The 15127-nt window shown below is 45.2% G+C and overlaps 1 protein-coding gene across 30 annotated transcripts in view; it reads left to right on the plus strand.

Annotated features, from left to right (window-relative positions):
• The window catches only part of TCF7L2 (transcription factor 7 like 2), a 186724-nt gene that overhangs the window by 66818 nt on the left and 104779 nt on the right, over window positions 1–15127 (plus strand). For 29 of the 30 annotated variants that reach the window (XM_037132918.2, XM_037132910.2, XM_037132909.2 and 26 more), the window contains one exon: window positions 4127–4228. The exons of the other annotated variant lie outside the window; for it this stretch is intronic. In XM_037132918.2, the coding sequence (XP_036988813.2) occupies window positions 4127–4228 (102 nt within the window). The remainder of the gene's footprint in view (window positions 1–4126; window positions 4229–15127) is intronic. 30 annotated transcript variants of the gene reach the window in all.

Here is a 15127-nt window from a genome sequence, read left to right on the forward strand (position 1 = left end):
TTTTGTATGGCCCATGAGCTAAGAATGCCTTTTATTATTTTTAAATGATTAGAAATCAAGAGAAGAAGATTTCCTGACACAAGGAAATCACATGAAATCCAAATGTCAGTGTTTATAAATAAAGTTTTACGGGAACAAAGCCATGACATAATACGACTGTTCATACAGGTATTGCCTGTGGCCGAGCCGAGTTGTTAGGAGAGAGAATGTACGGCTGGCAAAGCCTGAGACGGTCAGCGTGTGGCCCTTTACAGGAGAAGTTTGCCAGCCCTGCCCTGAACAAATAAGGGGCAGACTCCGCTTGCCCGTCCATCTGTGCAGTGGCGAGAATGAAAGGGAGTGCCGGGAAGCCGCTTTGGCGTTTTATCAAGGATGTGGAGTTTCCTGGCAGTCTTTGTCATTATCATCACCATCGCTGTCCTTTGAATTGTCCTGTTTGTTTAGAAAATAAGTTCCTACCAGGACCTCAGCCGGCCTCGGCTTTGTGTGGCAGCTTCTCTGATCAGCCCCCTTCCATCCTTGCTACCCAATCTGGGTCCTTGTGGGTGGGAGTATCTTCATGCGAGCAGATTCTATCAGGCCCACTTGAACCTGACCCCAGTGGGGCCTTCTGATTTGGGAGATCCATTCCATTCCCATTTGCCTTTCCTCAGTGCCTTTTTTATTGGGAGAGTTGGAGGAGCAGAAATTCGAGAGCTATACCTTTCTCTCTTTGCTGACAATTTAACAGGCTTTTAAATAGCCTTGGTTCCTTTCAGGCCAATGGTATTGTATATATTTTGAGACTTTGTCCACGGGTCCAAAAGCTTAAGTTAAGCTCCCTGAGACATATCATAAAATATGATTTGGGGAGAAACCCTAATGGGCCATGAGCAGAACATTATTATTAAACAAAGGATGAAATGCTGAAGTCGAGATGGCCTTTTTTCCCCTCCTCCCCCTACAAAAATGAAAGTCGAGTGGACTCCATTTCAACAGTTCTCAATGCAGGAATTCCCACAGCCCCATTTGATTGCAGTTTGTTGAAAAGTTTAATGTTTTTGTAGGCAATTCATAATTTCCATGTTGAGCAGCCTAAAAGGAAGAGAACTGGAGCCTAGTGTTGTTTTCATAGTGGGATGGTGGGAACTTTTTTTTTTTCTTCCCCAAAAAGGATATAAAACCGGAGTGGAACTATTGGGAAAACGCTGCATGGCTTTCCAGCCGGTTTGTAAATCGGAGAGGCTTCTTTCTCCAGGTCTTCCTTCAGGACCCAACAGAATAAATAGAATTTCCTGCTGCTTAATGTGTCCAGGAAGGAAAAGATTTTCCTCTAGGCTCTAATAGTACCTAATTTCCTTTTTCTTCCTTTTATTTATTTATTTTCTCTATTAATAAGGACCAATTGGAGAAGATGAAGAGGCCTGGGAAATCCATCACTTTTGGAGGAGGTTAATAACTTCCTTTAAAAAATCCTGACATAATACTCACTTCCCCAGGAGGAACCTCGTCAGCCTGAATGCCAGTTAAGGTCTAAGGGACGGGCATGGGTTTGCGGGGACCCAGCCGTTCTGTGGGATCGAGTTGCACTGGGACCGGGAGGTTGGGGCTGTCACTGTGGAGTCCCTGCAAGTCGCTGGGACTGGGGCTGTCTTCCCCTGCCATCTGGATTTGGTTAGCTCTCTCTGGGCAGCGGGGCCGAGTCTCATTTCCTCCAACCAGTAATGTTATATAGGCAGTGATCCTGGGCTGCCCTAACATAATTGAAAATTATGTGTATTGTAGGCTCGGAGCGCTGAAATGTAGGCTCATAAAAATATGTGGTGCAGGTAGCCCGCGGAGATTGGATATGGCACACAATGAAGCTTTTATGTAAAGTAAGAATTATAAGTCTCCGCATTAATACTGCATTATGGGTATGATAAGGCTTGGGTGGGGTCCTTAGGGCAGGTCTGTCATGTTAAATAAAGCCTGAATTTCCTAATTCGCTGGAGGTGGCACTTGGAATGCCATGAAATCCATTTTGCAGATGGCCAAAGATGAAAAGTTGTCCATTAATCTACCCGTCCCCACTGACGGTAGCATGACATGTAGGTGAGTGGTAGAATCTGCTTGGCATTTTTCTTCACAGGTTTTATGAGACGGAGGGGTGAGTGTTGGCAGGTGTCCATTTTGGTCGGCCTCAAGGAAATGACTCTGTTGAGTGGTTTTTGACCAATGGGGCCCATGTATTTATGCGGCGAGGGAGAAGGGGCAGAAGTCGGGGTGAGACAGGACAGCACGGAGTCCCATGGCCCTCCAGCTTGGGTTTGAGGGCTGAGGGAGACCAGGAAACAGTCACTTCCGTGGTTCTCAGCTTGGGGTGGCACCGCTCCCAAACAAGGCAATGGAAGTAGTTTGATTATGAGGGTGACTGGGAGGGGGTGGGGGGGTGGTTGGTGGTGCCTGGTGATGGTTCCTGTCTTCAGGCCCAGACTCCTAGAAGTCAGTCCATGCTTGGGACAGCCCCTCACCCACCTCCATCACATCCCCTCAGTTTATAAGTGAAAAAACGGGAGCTTTATGGAAGCATCCAGTGCAAGGTCTTGTGGGGAGTTGCTAGGAGTGGCGACCAGCCGCCCTTGGCACAGGAAGCTTCCAGGTAGAGGCTCTGAAGATGAAGTTGCTCCAACCTTGTGGAGCTCTAGGTTGGGAAAGTGTGTCCATTGGGTTTCTCCCTGCTTCAGGTGGAGCTGCATTAGGTTTTAATGGGCCAGAAGGCTGTGTCTTTAGGAAATCCATGGAAAAACTTACAGGAGTGGCTTTGGCCCTTTTCTGTTGCATGGGATTTGAGCAAAGCCTGCCTTCTCTCTGGACTGCGCTGTGCTGTCCTTTCTGTTGGAATCTTTCTGACTTAAGAAGACTCTGCGGGGCCTTCCCCAGTCAGTCTCTTTCTCAGAAATGCCACCTTCTTCTTGGCATTTCCTGGGCATGGCTCCCCGAGTCTTGGCCACAGCTTCCCCCATTCTCTCTGGTGCACGGAATCCCCCAGAGGGCGGCATTTTTGTCTCCGTCATGCACAAAGCAAACTCTAACCAGTGTTCACTGAGAATTTCAGTAGGATTAATAGTAAAACTGGCCTTTTCCTTCCCTTCTTCTACCTTTTTTTCCCTACGTGTCTCTGAAAATATCAACATGGTTCCTTATATGCCCTTCAAGCATTAATTCATGCATTAATCAACTGGCCTTCGGAGGTACAGAGGCCGGTATTGATGCCCTTATAAAATCTTAGCAGTGTCTGAGTTTTCTTTGGGTATCTGAAGTTTTCCCGAGTGAAACTGCTGTAATGTCACTAACAAAAGTCAAATGCCCCAGTGGTGCTAAAAATCTCAGTGACCGGAGAGGCCACTGTACCTCAGTTTCCCTTACCCTGCACAATGGGGAGTTGGATCAGCTGATTAAGTCCCCTCAAAAACCGACCAAGCCCCTTTCGCAGAAGCAGCTCCCGTCCCTTATGCCATTTGCTAGCATTTCCTACCGCCGAGCAGGGCAGAGATAGACATATTTGGCTTATATCTTTATTTTTCTCTCCGTGGTAAACCTGTATGTATTTAGGAATTTCTCTGGCCTTTTGCGATGAGGCTATAATTGCATTGTGCTCTGTTTGTACACCTCTTACCAAGAAATAATTTCGTTTTATTGGCTTTCGGCTTGGAGGAGGATTTCCATCCTCACCTGACTTGAGTAACTTCCGGTCGGGGATAGTCACACACGGATGGATACTCAGGTTTCTTTAGAAATGAGGTTTCCTGAAAGGGCAGGTTCAGAGTCTCCTAGGACACTGGCTTGAGGCTCCATTTCCCTTCTTCCCTTTGTCTGTCTCCCTGTTCCCACACTGCTCCTTCTAAACGAGGTAGTATTCCTGAGATACGTTTATCCGAAGCCGCCGGTGGTCTGAATGCAAAAATAAAACTATAGTTATATAGTTTTATGTACCCATGTACCCATGGAACATGAACTCGAAGGAAGAACCTATTGGTGTGGCGCGTGCTTTTTCCGTTGATACTGTTGTTTGCATGCTTTTAAGCTTTGCCGTTTCTGATCTATGTAGCTGTTTGGCGATTCTTTTCTGAGTTCATTTTCCATGTTCGATTTGTTTGCTCTCCAGTATCTGCAGATGAAATGGCCGCTGCTGGATGTCCAGGCGGGGACCCTCCAAAGCCGACAAGCCCTCAAGGACGCCCGCTCTCCCTCGCCAGCACACATTGTCGTAAGTGACCTCACAAAGGCAGTCGCTTCCTTTGTTGGGGGCGGGGTTTGAAGAAGATGATCTCTGGTTGATAACGGGCCTTGTTGATCAGTCATTCTTCCTTCAGAAACACTTTGTTTGGCATATTCTTGGATATGGTTTATACTTAGAAGGGTGCCTGTTTTCTCCTATTGGACCTTAGGGATTATGACCTACCTGGAAAATTCCTCACCTGTCTTTTCTCCTATTGGGTTAGAATTGAGCTTTGTGGGCTCCAGTTAATAAATACAGTCACAATGGTGTGGGGAAGACTGGAAATGGTATCAAAGCAATTGTTTTTAAAACTACAATATCCAGAATCTTCCCTGAAAAAGTCATGTAGGGAAGGTGAATGGCGGAGTGAATTAGAAAACTTGAAGAAAGCCCTGGATTGGAGACTTCCAGTCACCCCCCACCCCATCCAGTTTATCTTAATGGTTGGAAAGGAACATTTGACAGCAACATCAGAAAAATTTCTTCTGGGCTTATTGATGGAGCCAAGAAATTAATTTAGGCTTAAATTAAACTTAATCTGTATATCCATGGCTTTGAAAGTGTGGAGGTTTAATAAGGAGCCATTCGTTTGCAGTACTGAGAGACTGAAACATACCATGTGTGTCTACATATATTTTTAATGTACTTTCTAAGGATTTTGTAAGCCCTGAAAGTGGAATTCATAAATTAACTTCTCGAGAAGATAGCTCAGCCTTATTAGAATATTCTCTTCTGTGTATTTATACTATGAGCTGAACTTTACACTAACAATTCATGTAGTCTTTATCCAAGTGTCACAACATGTTACCCATTAATATATGTTGCTTCTGTGTTACTTATGATTTCTATAAATGGCAAAATAATTTTTTAGGTAGAAAAATCTCAAGAATGCATTGTGTCAAAATTCAGGCTAACTGCTTCCTTATTTTGTAGCTTGCTGTAATTGAGTATATTATATTTAATGTTTTATGCCCCTGTTATAGGAATATTAAATATGTATGTGTGTGTATGTATATTGCAAAATAATTTATTTCCATAAAGCCACGCGGTGGGCCATTGTTTGTGAAAATGTCTTACAAATTTTTGTCATAAGTAAGGCACATAGAAAGAGAGTTGACATTTTCCAGAAACTTCCTCCTCCCTCTAGCCCCACAATAAAATTGGATGCTCATAATTAGACATACTCCTATAATGCTGAGATTTGGGGGCTGGAAGTGCCCTTAGATCCGTTAGGACCCACCTGCTCTCAGAAAATGAAACCGGCCCAGAGATGCCTTCAGCGAGTTGCCCAAAGTCACACGCTGTCTTAGCGGCCAGAGTGAGCACTGGACCCGTTCTCTGCTCTCTCTCCTGGCCCTGGTGGAATGTTCTGTCCTGAGGGAGAGCAAGTAACTTTCCATGGCTGGTTCTGTGTCATCACCAGGGACAGTTGTCACAGGTATAAACACACTGTTGGCGTGGGGTTCTGGTGCAGCTTTCTCCTAGAAAAGTGAGTGCCATGTAAGACAGTATTTTGGTGCTACCCCAAGATTTTGAAAAAGTGTGTTGGTTACAGGGCCCTTGAAGGTAAAATGAGGAAGCCCGTCCCTTTCACATTCCCTGCCTCCCTGTATTTTCATGTGTGCATTTAGGCTTGGAAATTTTTCTGCTTTTGGAATGCTTGGCAGGACTCGCCCACAATTTTTTTTTTTTAATGTACAGAGAAAGGAAGTTATCTTTAAAATCTCTGAGAGGCCTCTTCTCTTTGAAGGTGGAGAGAAGATGCAATTCTTAGAAGTGGCCCAGAGTGTTCACAGTGTCTCATAGGTAGGGCACAGAGGGCCACTGCCCATGCCAGTGAGTGAGAGCGGGGATGTGTCCATTGGGTGACAGGGAGACGATCGCCCTCCTCTCTGACCACCCCCGCAAATCCCGTAAGAGTCCCATAAGAACAGATGCCACAATTTAGGATTTAAGCGCCTTATTTTCATTTGCAGAATTAGCAATCTGAGCAGTTGTTACAACATTTTTTCAGAGCCAGTGTGGATTTGGTGAAGAACAGTGAGGGGATTTAGGGTTTTTTTCCCCCTCTGCTGTTTATTTGAAGGCATGTTTTCCATAGCAACCACTTGGGAGAACACCACTCCTTTCCATGGAGACTCTGGTCCAAAGGAGCCACAGCTGGCAACTGTAACATGATCTGTTGTGCTTTGTGCTGTGTTCCTGGGGCCTCGGGTGGGGTGGGGGGTGGACACTATAGGGAGGTTTTGGGTTGGTGGTGGGGAGGGGAGGGCTCTGGGAGCTGGAGAGAGGAGAAAACCCAAAAGTTGGACAAAAGGAAACCATATTTGTGAAATACTTGAAGCTGTGGCAACTGACTGGTGTCTTTGGTTATATGAGTCAGCCTTGTGATTATGCATTTCTGCAGTTTTCGCCTGCCGCTAGGGGGCAAGGGGGGTGCGGGGTGGTGGGGCCGGGCGCGGGGGTTATTAGTGGAGCGAGATGGGGAAAGTAGGGCAGAAAAAGGCTGGAGATTGTTGCCCACATAGTTTTGGGGGTTGAGGAGTCATGCACCTTGGGGCCACATTTGGGATTACATTTTCATTGGACAGAGAGTGAGGTGCCAGCCAGCCCTGGCTGGGCAGGTACAGTGCGCCAGTGTTTGTAAAGGGGGCATTCTGCACTATGGCCGTTGGGTCATTTGGCTCAGTATCGATCAGAAGAATCTGGTTCCTGTTCATTTCACATTCACTGAAGAATGGCCAGCTTTTCTCCAGACGCTGGGCTTTTCCTCAGATTTTATTTTTCATTCTTTTAGATGAAACATTGTCGCATCACAGTGTTTCATCACATGTTTCAAAATAACTGTCTGAGGATTGCTTCCTAATTTCTGCGAAATTTGGATTTGTTGTGATTTCTGGGCCAAGCTGTTTCATAATGATTTCTAATGTTTTCTTCTGAAAATAGAGAAGTGTTCGGTTTTGTTGGGAATCATTGGAGACTAATATCACAGTTTGCTAAGAAAATAACGTTTTCCTGGTCCATATTTGGGGCACAATTCTCACTTGGGAATTAAAAGTATTTTGTCTGAGGATTTTGATCTGATTGGGTTTTTTTTCATGTGGCGTGTGGGTTACCACATTATAAAAATTGATGTGTAGAGTAAATGTTCTTAGCAAGTGCAGTTCAATTGATCAAATAGTGTTTAAATTAAGAAGCAAGCCCCACAAGCTTGAGTTCCTGTAATGGATACAACATCCTGTTCATTATAATCTAGCGACTCCTGACCTGTGTTTTAAAAGAAGAGGAATTTTATCCTTCAAGGATGCTGTCTTGATTTTTGGGGGGGGCTAGCCAAAAAATAGGAGCCACACAACAAATGCGTTTCTCCCCCCCTCTTCTCCACCCTCCCCCTTCCCTTTCCCTTTTATTCCCTCCCAACACAGCCCCCCCCGCCTGCCCCCCCCACCCGCCCGTACCCCACACCCCTGGAAATGTATCCACTTCCTGAAGGCTAGCCACAAGCCGAGGTTCTTGCTCCCCTCCTCCCCAGCCTCCGCAGTCCCATTTTCTAATTCTCACAAGTAGCTCATATTCCTTTCCCTGTGGTGTTTTTAAATGTATATTTTAAATTTTTTGCCCTCCTCCCCCACAACTTCCAAAATGAGGGCCAAACAGCTGGGTGTGCTAAGTGGCCGGCCTGAGTCTTGGCGGAGCTGCGGCAGGGTTTGCAGCCGCAGGGTTCGCAGCCGCTCCCTGGATGCCACCCCGGAGCCTTTGCTGTACAAAGACTTTCATTTAACTTTCTTTGTACCCAGCAAAAAAAGATTCTGTACCAAAAATGGTGGTATTTTGGTACGGTATGTGTCTTACAAAACGGCAAAAGGCTTCAAAAGTTCCTACCATTTTATCTTGGGGGTTTCCTTTTGAAGTGCATGCGGAATTCTACCTTAGGGTACGGTTCTAAGTGGTTCTTGGTCTCCTGTGTTCTGTGGAGTAATGAGCACCGAGGTGCGGGCTAGGAAAGCTGCCTGAGTCCCGAGGAGCAAAGCCCTCCAGACTGCGTGGTGTACTTTGTTGTTGTTGTTGTTTAAATGCTGAAAGCCCGTGGAAAACCCTTACGAAATACAGTGTGATGGTCAGACCTTCACATGAGTCTCTGCTGTCTGTGTTGAGCATTTTCAAGTAAGCTCAGCAGCCATGGCAAGCCTTTTATCTTTTGTTTCTGAAGAGTTCAGGGGGGTGGGGGGCTCTGCTCATAGTTAATAACAAAACATGACTCTGAGAGCATCCTCTTGGTTACTAAACACATGTGGAGGTTTGATGGATTATTTGACTTGGGTTGCATTCTGCCCTGTTCTGCCAGATGCTTATTGGCAGTTGCTTTGCGCTGGGAGGCTCTGTTGCTAGCTGAGGCTCAGCAAAGCCATCGCAGCCCCTCCCTGTGTGGGTGTCCTTGTTCCAGGTGCCATGAAGAGTACCAGGGAGGAGAGGGTTTGACTGGGGAGATTAGAGGCTGGGGAGGTCCCCAGGGGAAATGGCATTTAAAATGACATTTGAAAGTTTGATGGGAGTTGGCCAGGTGAAGGTATGCGAGAAGGGGTTGGAGAGTGGCAGAACATTCCAGGCAGAAGGAAAAAAACACGTACAGAGGCCCTAGAGGCAGGGAAATTTGGCTTCAAGAGAAGCACAAAGCCAGCCATGGTGGGAATGGGGCTTGAGGGCCCAGGGAGAGGGGCCTGGGGACGCAGTGAGAACTTGGCATTGAATCCTCAGCGCCAGGCAGGAAATCATGAGGGGTTCAGCTCATGTTAATGATAAGCTGATGGCATTGGGGATTGTGAAAGACAGGTTTGGAGGGGACATCAGTGGAATTTGCAGGTGGGTTAGATGCTGGTGTTAAGGGAGAAAGGGGAGTCAAAGGTAGGCGGGTGGAGAATGCCATTCACAGAGTGGAGAATATTTATTGGAGGGGCGGAAGAGTGAGGGAGTTGTCTTTATTTTTTATTTGTATTCATTCCAGCTTTATAGATATATTGACATAATTGACATAGGCCATTGTGTTAGTTTGAGGTATACAGTGTGTGGATGTGATACACGTAATAGTTTATGAAGTGATTGTTGCCACGGTATTAGCTGACGCCTCCATCAGGATGCATGGTTATCTTTTTCTTTTTGGTGGCCAGGACTTTTAAGATCTGCTTTTTTTTTTTTTTAACCAACTTTCAATTATATAATACAGCTCTGTTCATTATAGTCACCATGCTGTACATTCAGTCTCCAGAACTTAACTCATTTTTGCAATTTGTACCCTTTGACCAGCATCCCCATTTCCCCAGCTTCCAGACCCTGGCAACCAGCATTCTACTTCCTGCTTCTGTGAGTTTGGCTTCTTCAGATTTCCACATATTCATAGCATCACACAGTTTTTGTCTGTCTGACTTGTTTCACTTAGCATGGTGCCTTCAAGGTCCATCCATGTTGCAAATGGCAGGATTTCTTTTTTTCTTGTGGCTGAATAATAATAATGTGTGTGTGTGTGTGTGTGTGTGTGTGTGTGTGTGTGTGTACACACACACTATTTTCTTCATCTGCTTAATTTGTGGATGGGCATTAAGGTTGTTTCCCTATCTTGGCTGTTGTATGTAAATAATGCTGCAATAGAAATGGGGGTACAGGCATTTCTTCAAGATCCCATTTTTATTTCCTTTGGGGCTGTACTCAGAAGGAAGTTTGCTGGGTCACGAAGAAACCTGTATGTTTCCGTAGTAGCCATACCAGTTTACATCCCCACCAATAGCGAGAGTTCCCTTTTTGCCACATCTTTGCTAACATGCCATCTCCTGTCTTTTATTAGAATAGCCCTTCTAATAGGTGTGAGGTGTTCATTGTGGTTTGGATTTGCACTGCTCTGGTGATCAGTGATTTTGAGCACCTTTCCATCTTTCATGTATGTTCTTTGGAAAAATATCTGTTTAGTTTCAAAGCTGTCTTTTTAGAGAGATTAAGATTCTAGGTTTCATGAGCCCCCAAAACAATATGGCAAGAAGTGGGGACACTCCACTCTTTTAACTGGCGCCATGAGAGTGGTGTCCGTTTTCTATTCGTTTATGTAGAGTGTATTTAGGGAAGGGTAGAGAATTCTTCTTTTTCTTTAGATATGTAGTTTTAATTAGCTTTCTCGTAGTCTTGTGCTCAGCATTCATTCAGTCACTGATTCACATTCATTGATTTTTACAAATATTTAGTAAAATGATTTTACAAACATTTACTGATTACATTTTTACTGATTCACATTCAATGATTTTTACACACATTTTACAAACATTTCCCACATGGGAAAAAAGTATTGTAGACATTGAGAGAAAGTAGAGTCAATGGTGAATCGCAACAACCATAATAGCGGACAAGCCTGCAACACTCTTGGTGTGCCAGACATTGTTCTTGGTGCTCTACAGGTGCTGTGTCATCCGCACTTAAGAGGAGGAACTCGCCACTGGGCGGTTAAGTGTTCAGAGGTGAGAGCCAGGCCGTGACAGAAGGCGGCCTGGCTGCAGAGCACGTCAGCGCCTTAACCCCACCGGTGCCAAAGACGTGTCAGTGGGCGCAGTGTGGCGGCAGGGCTCAGAGACCTGCCAGCCTCACTGGGGAGTGCAGCCGGGGTCGGTCAGGGGCTTGGTTTCCGGGTGTGTCTCCTGCAGAGGACTCAGGACACGTTGCGGGAAGGGAGGGCGTTCTCTGATGGGGGATGTGAATTGTGAACCTCTGCTGACTTCCTAAAAGCTGTGCCCACTCTCCGTGTGCACTGTGCCCACTCTCACCTCCACATATGTATACACTTTCCCCTTGTTTTTCGTTTTCATGTTTTTGTTTGTTTGTTTGTCTTCCACTTAGCTGTGACTCAACCAGGACTTTTTAGAATACTTGGTGTGTGCTTCCTAGGAGCAGCTGAGTCAGAACTTGCCCATTCCACAGACAGAACCGTGGTGAGGGTGTGTATTTTGCCTAAGGATGTAGAGCAAGCCTGTGAGTACCACAAAAATACCGTCTTTATAAGGAGAGCTCTGAGTATCCAAGACTGAGAAGCAGGCAAACAGGCTGACTTTTTCGGGGAAGTAGTGGCTGGGTTCAGGAGTGTTTTGAAGGGAGAGAGTGGAGTAAACCCCAAGATGTAATAGTCTATGTTTAAAAGCCCAAGCTTCCTTCTCTGCTTCCAGAAAACACCCCGTGGTGAGGAATTCTGAAGTTCCTGAGGTTTGGGTTCACGGTGTGGCATCTGACCACCGTGGCGACAGGAAATACTTTACCAAGAAAGATTGTGTAAACGCCGTTCTGCCCCCTTCAGATTAGAATCAGAAGTTTCACAACCTTAATATCACATGCCACGCCACCCACTGCTGTCTTTTCTGCTGCTGAGGTCACTGTTCAGACGTCGTCCGCGGCCCCACTGTTCCTCAATAGAGAGATGGAGCGTTTATCTCATGTTTCCGGTTTCCTTTTGGTATAATATGGCTTTTCAGGCACTTCTGCCTTTCTGTTGTGGTGAGATCCCTCTTTTTGGAACACTTGCCCCCTGATGGTGCTTTCTTTGTGCCCTGAGCTGCTCACGCTTCCATTTACCCACCTGGAGACTTGGAAGGCCAGTGTGTCCTCCCCTCATTGCTGAGCCTTCCGTTCACAGTTGTCACCACTTGTAGTCACATGTTCAGTGACTGATTTGCAACTGTTCAGAAATGGGAACTGCTAATTTTCTATTGAAAATCCTACCTGTAAAGTTAAGTGATACTCTTTTTTTCTTTAAGAAAATATTTTACTTAATTTATTTTTAGAGAGAGGTGAAGGGAGGGAGAAAGGGAGGGAGAGAAACACTGATGTGAGAGAGAAACATTAATTGGTTGCCTCTTGTAGGTGCCCTGACTGGGGACCGAACCTGCAACCCAGGCATGTGCGCTCACCAGGAATTGAATTGACAGCCTTTTCCTTTGTGGGATGATGCCCAACCAACTGAACCACACCAGTTAGGGCTGAAATTGATATTTGTTTGTTTGTTTGTTTGTTTATCTATTTATTGAGAGAGGAGAAGGGAAGGAGGAAGGGAGAGAAATACCAATGTGTGGTTGCCTCTTGTGCACCCCCTATTGGGGGCCTAACTTGGCCTGCAACCTAGGCATGTGCCCTGACTAGGAATTGAACCGGCAACCCTTTGGTTTGCAGGCCTACGGTCAATCCACTGAGCCACACCAGCCAGGGCTGAAATTGATTTTTAAATGTAGCTTCCTTCATTCATAAAACTTTTGTTCATTGTAGGCAGTTGAGAAACTAGCCCTTAATTTTGCCATTTAGAGATTACTTTATGAATAATCTGGTATATTGAATATATTTCCTTCTAGACTTTTCCCTTTTGTATATTAACATTTATATTTGTTTTTAACATCTTTGAGCTCATTGTAGTACTGCTCAGTATTTCCAGACTTGCGTTTATTGAAAATGAAAATTGATGTGGTGAATAAGTACTTCTTCCATGTCATTAAAATTCTTACGGATTTTTTTTACCACAAAACTGACCATAATATTGTACTCCAATTTGCTTAACTGGTGACCTATCGTTAGGTCGCCAGAGTATCTCTTTTTGTTTCTACCATTCTAAATAATCCTGCATTGAAGGTCTTTGTGCTCCGCTCCCACTTAATCATTTCCTTCGGATAGATTCCTAGGAAGAAAGGCAAGAGGGCAAAATTCATAAACATTTTCTGAGACTTAGCTACAAGTGTCATTCTGGAAAGATCTTCATTCTTATAACTATCAGCAGAGTGTGAGAGTTAGACTCACCACGATGGGAATGATTTAAGGTCTCTGGGAAGTTTCGTAAGAGTGAAACCCCACCTTGCTCCAGAAGAGCGCATCCCACCACCCAAGTCCATGTCCTCAGGCCTTTCACCTTCAAAACAGGCAAACAAAATGATGACGTCCTAAATGACCGGTAAGCTTTAAAGTCAGCTGACACTCTTGCGATTTTGCAGAATTACGTCTGTTCCTTTTACACACCTCACAGCTGTAGCTCCTTGAAAATGCGGCACATTTTAGGGCGATTTTAGAAGTCTTGGAGTATACTTTATGACCTCAAATAATTGTAGAGTTTCTTTAGTTTTAGTAACCCTTCTTTTAATGACATTTTATTGGGAAGATACTATTTCTTTGGTGCATATGACTTTGTTCAGGAATTGACTCTGAACTCTTTTGGGGAAAATATACCTGCTTTTCAGAGATGCCATTTGTTGCTCTGTTTATGATTAGCCCACAGAAAGTGGTGAAGGCGGCAGCCTCAAATCGGTCTCGTTCCTCAATGCTGTGCCTTGTGCTTATGGAAAAGTCTCTGGCAGCTCTGGGCCAATGCTCCCTGACATCTGTCTCACCGAGTATTAGTAGGTTACTGGAAAAATGGGCTCCCTCCTAAAATAGGTTTAGGGAAGCTCTGGGTCACACGGTCTGTCTTTAGGGCAGAATCTTGATTCCTGTGAGTACTGGAACCTTCACACGGAGGAGTTTCTAAACCGCGTGACTGCAGAACTCTTCTTGAGCCTCTTCAGGGACAAGATTGGAACATACTTCGGAAAATTGTTTCAGTTTCAGCACCTGCTCTGTTTACCAAGTGTGGAAGCCTGTTTTAAGTTAACAGGGATCAACTTAGAGCTCAACTCATGGTTTTGCCTATGTTTATTTTTCCAGTAAATAAAACAGAAGTGTTCGTTTGGCACCCGTCCTGACCTGCTGTTGTTTCTTATGCTGCTGCATTAACTCTGTACGGGGCTTGTCTCTCCAGCCAGCTTGTAAGGTTGTTGAAGCCAAGGGGCCCGGCCCCCAAGTTTATTTCTTTGCATGCGACTTTCTCCTCACCTATTGTGGTGCTTTGTTAATTAACTCCAGGGACTGGAGTTGATTTAGTCTGGAATGAGTGCGCCTTCATCATTAGAGTGTCCAGAATCATCCTGGTGAGCACAAGCGCTGGCCTGCCTGTGTGCGTCCTACGTGACGTGGTGGCGTGCTTTGGAGAAGCATAATTTTGGGTTGTAACATTGCATGGGGTTTGCTGGTAACTTGATCGTCCACCCTTATACATTCCAGCTCAGAGAGGAGTGTGTCTAATTGCCACAGTAGCCTTTCTGTGGAACGTGGCTAACACAAAACCCCCAGAAGGCCAGGTGTGTAGGGTCTCTATTATTGCTTTACAATCTTCATATAAACCAACTGTTTTTTAGGAATCCTGGGATGGGGTGACTGAATTTTTTATGAGAGTGGCCAGTTGGGAAATCAGCACTTGTTTGTTTACTACGGGAAATGGGTGTATTTTAGCAGTGATATGATAGGGCGTAGGAAGGGTTCTTGTGATTGGTTTTGTTCATGGCTTGCAGGTAAGAGTTTTACCCCTTTTAGTAAATTACTGGAGGGATGTCCCTTGGAGTATACTGGGATCTAAGGAGGGAGGGAGCCCAGAGGGGTTTTGCTAGGAAAGTTCATTGTTATGTCCCTTTTGCATCTAAGGATGTGAGAATGCATTGAGTTAGCTGAGTTGCCTAGGAGTCCACGGGCAGGAAAGCCAGTCTAGACAATTTTTTGTCTTTGCTCCAGCCCCATGCCTTCCCGGGTTCCAGCTTCAACTTCCTTTTGGATACCAAACAGACATGGGAATGTTAGTGTAACATGTCCCGATTCAGCTTCCCCACCAGCAAACTCATTCTCAGTGTTTAACATGGCAGTAAAGATGCACAGCATTTAGCGGTGACGTAGGCCCTAAACCTTGTGTTCATCTTCGATTCCTCTTTTTCTCTCACACCCCTCATTCAGTCCATCAGCCTGTCCATTCATGTATCGTATTGGTCCCGCCTTCCAAGTGTTCAGAATCTGACCCCT

The sequence above is a fragment of the Artibeus jamaicensis genome, unplaced genomic scaffold (genome assembly GCF_021234435.1).
Source record: "Artibeus jamaicensis isolate MK-2021 breed Jamaican fruit bat unplaced genomic scaffold, CSHL_Jam_final contig_490, whole genome shotgun sequence".
NCBI lineage: Eukaryota > Metazoa > Chordata > Mammalia > Chiroptera > Phyllostomidae > Artibeus > Artibeus jamaicensis.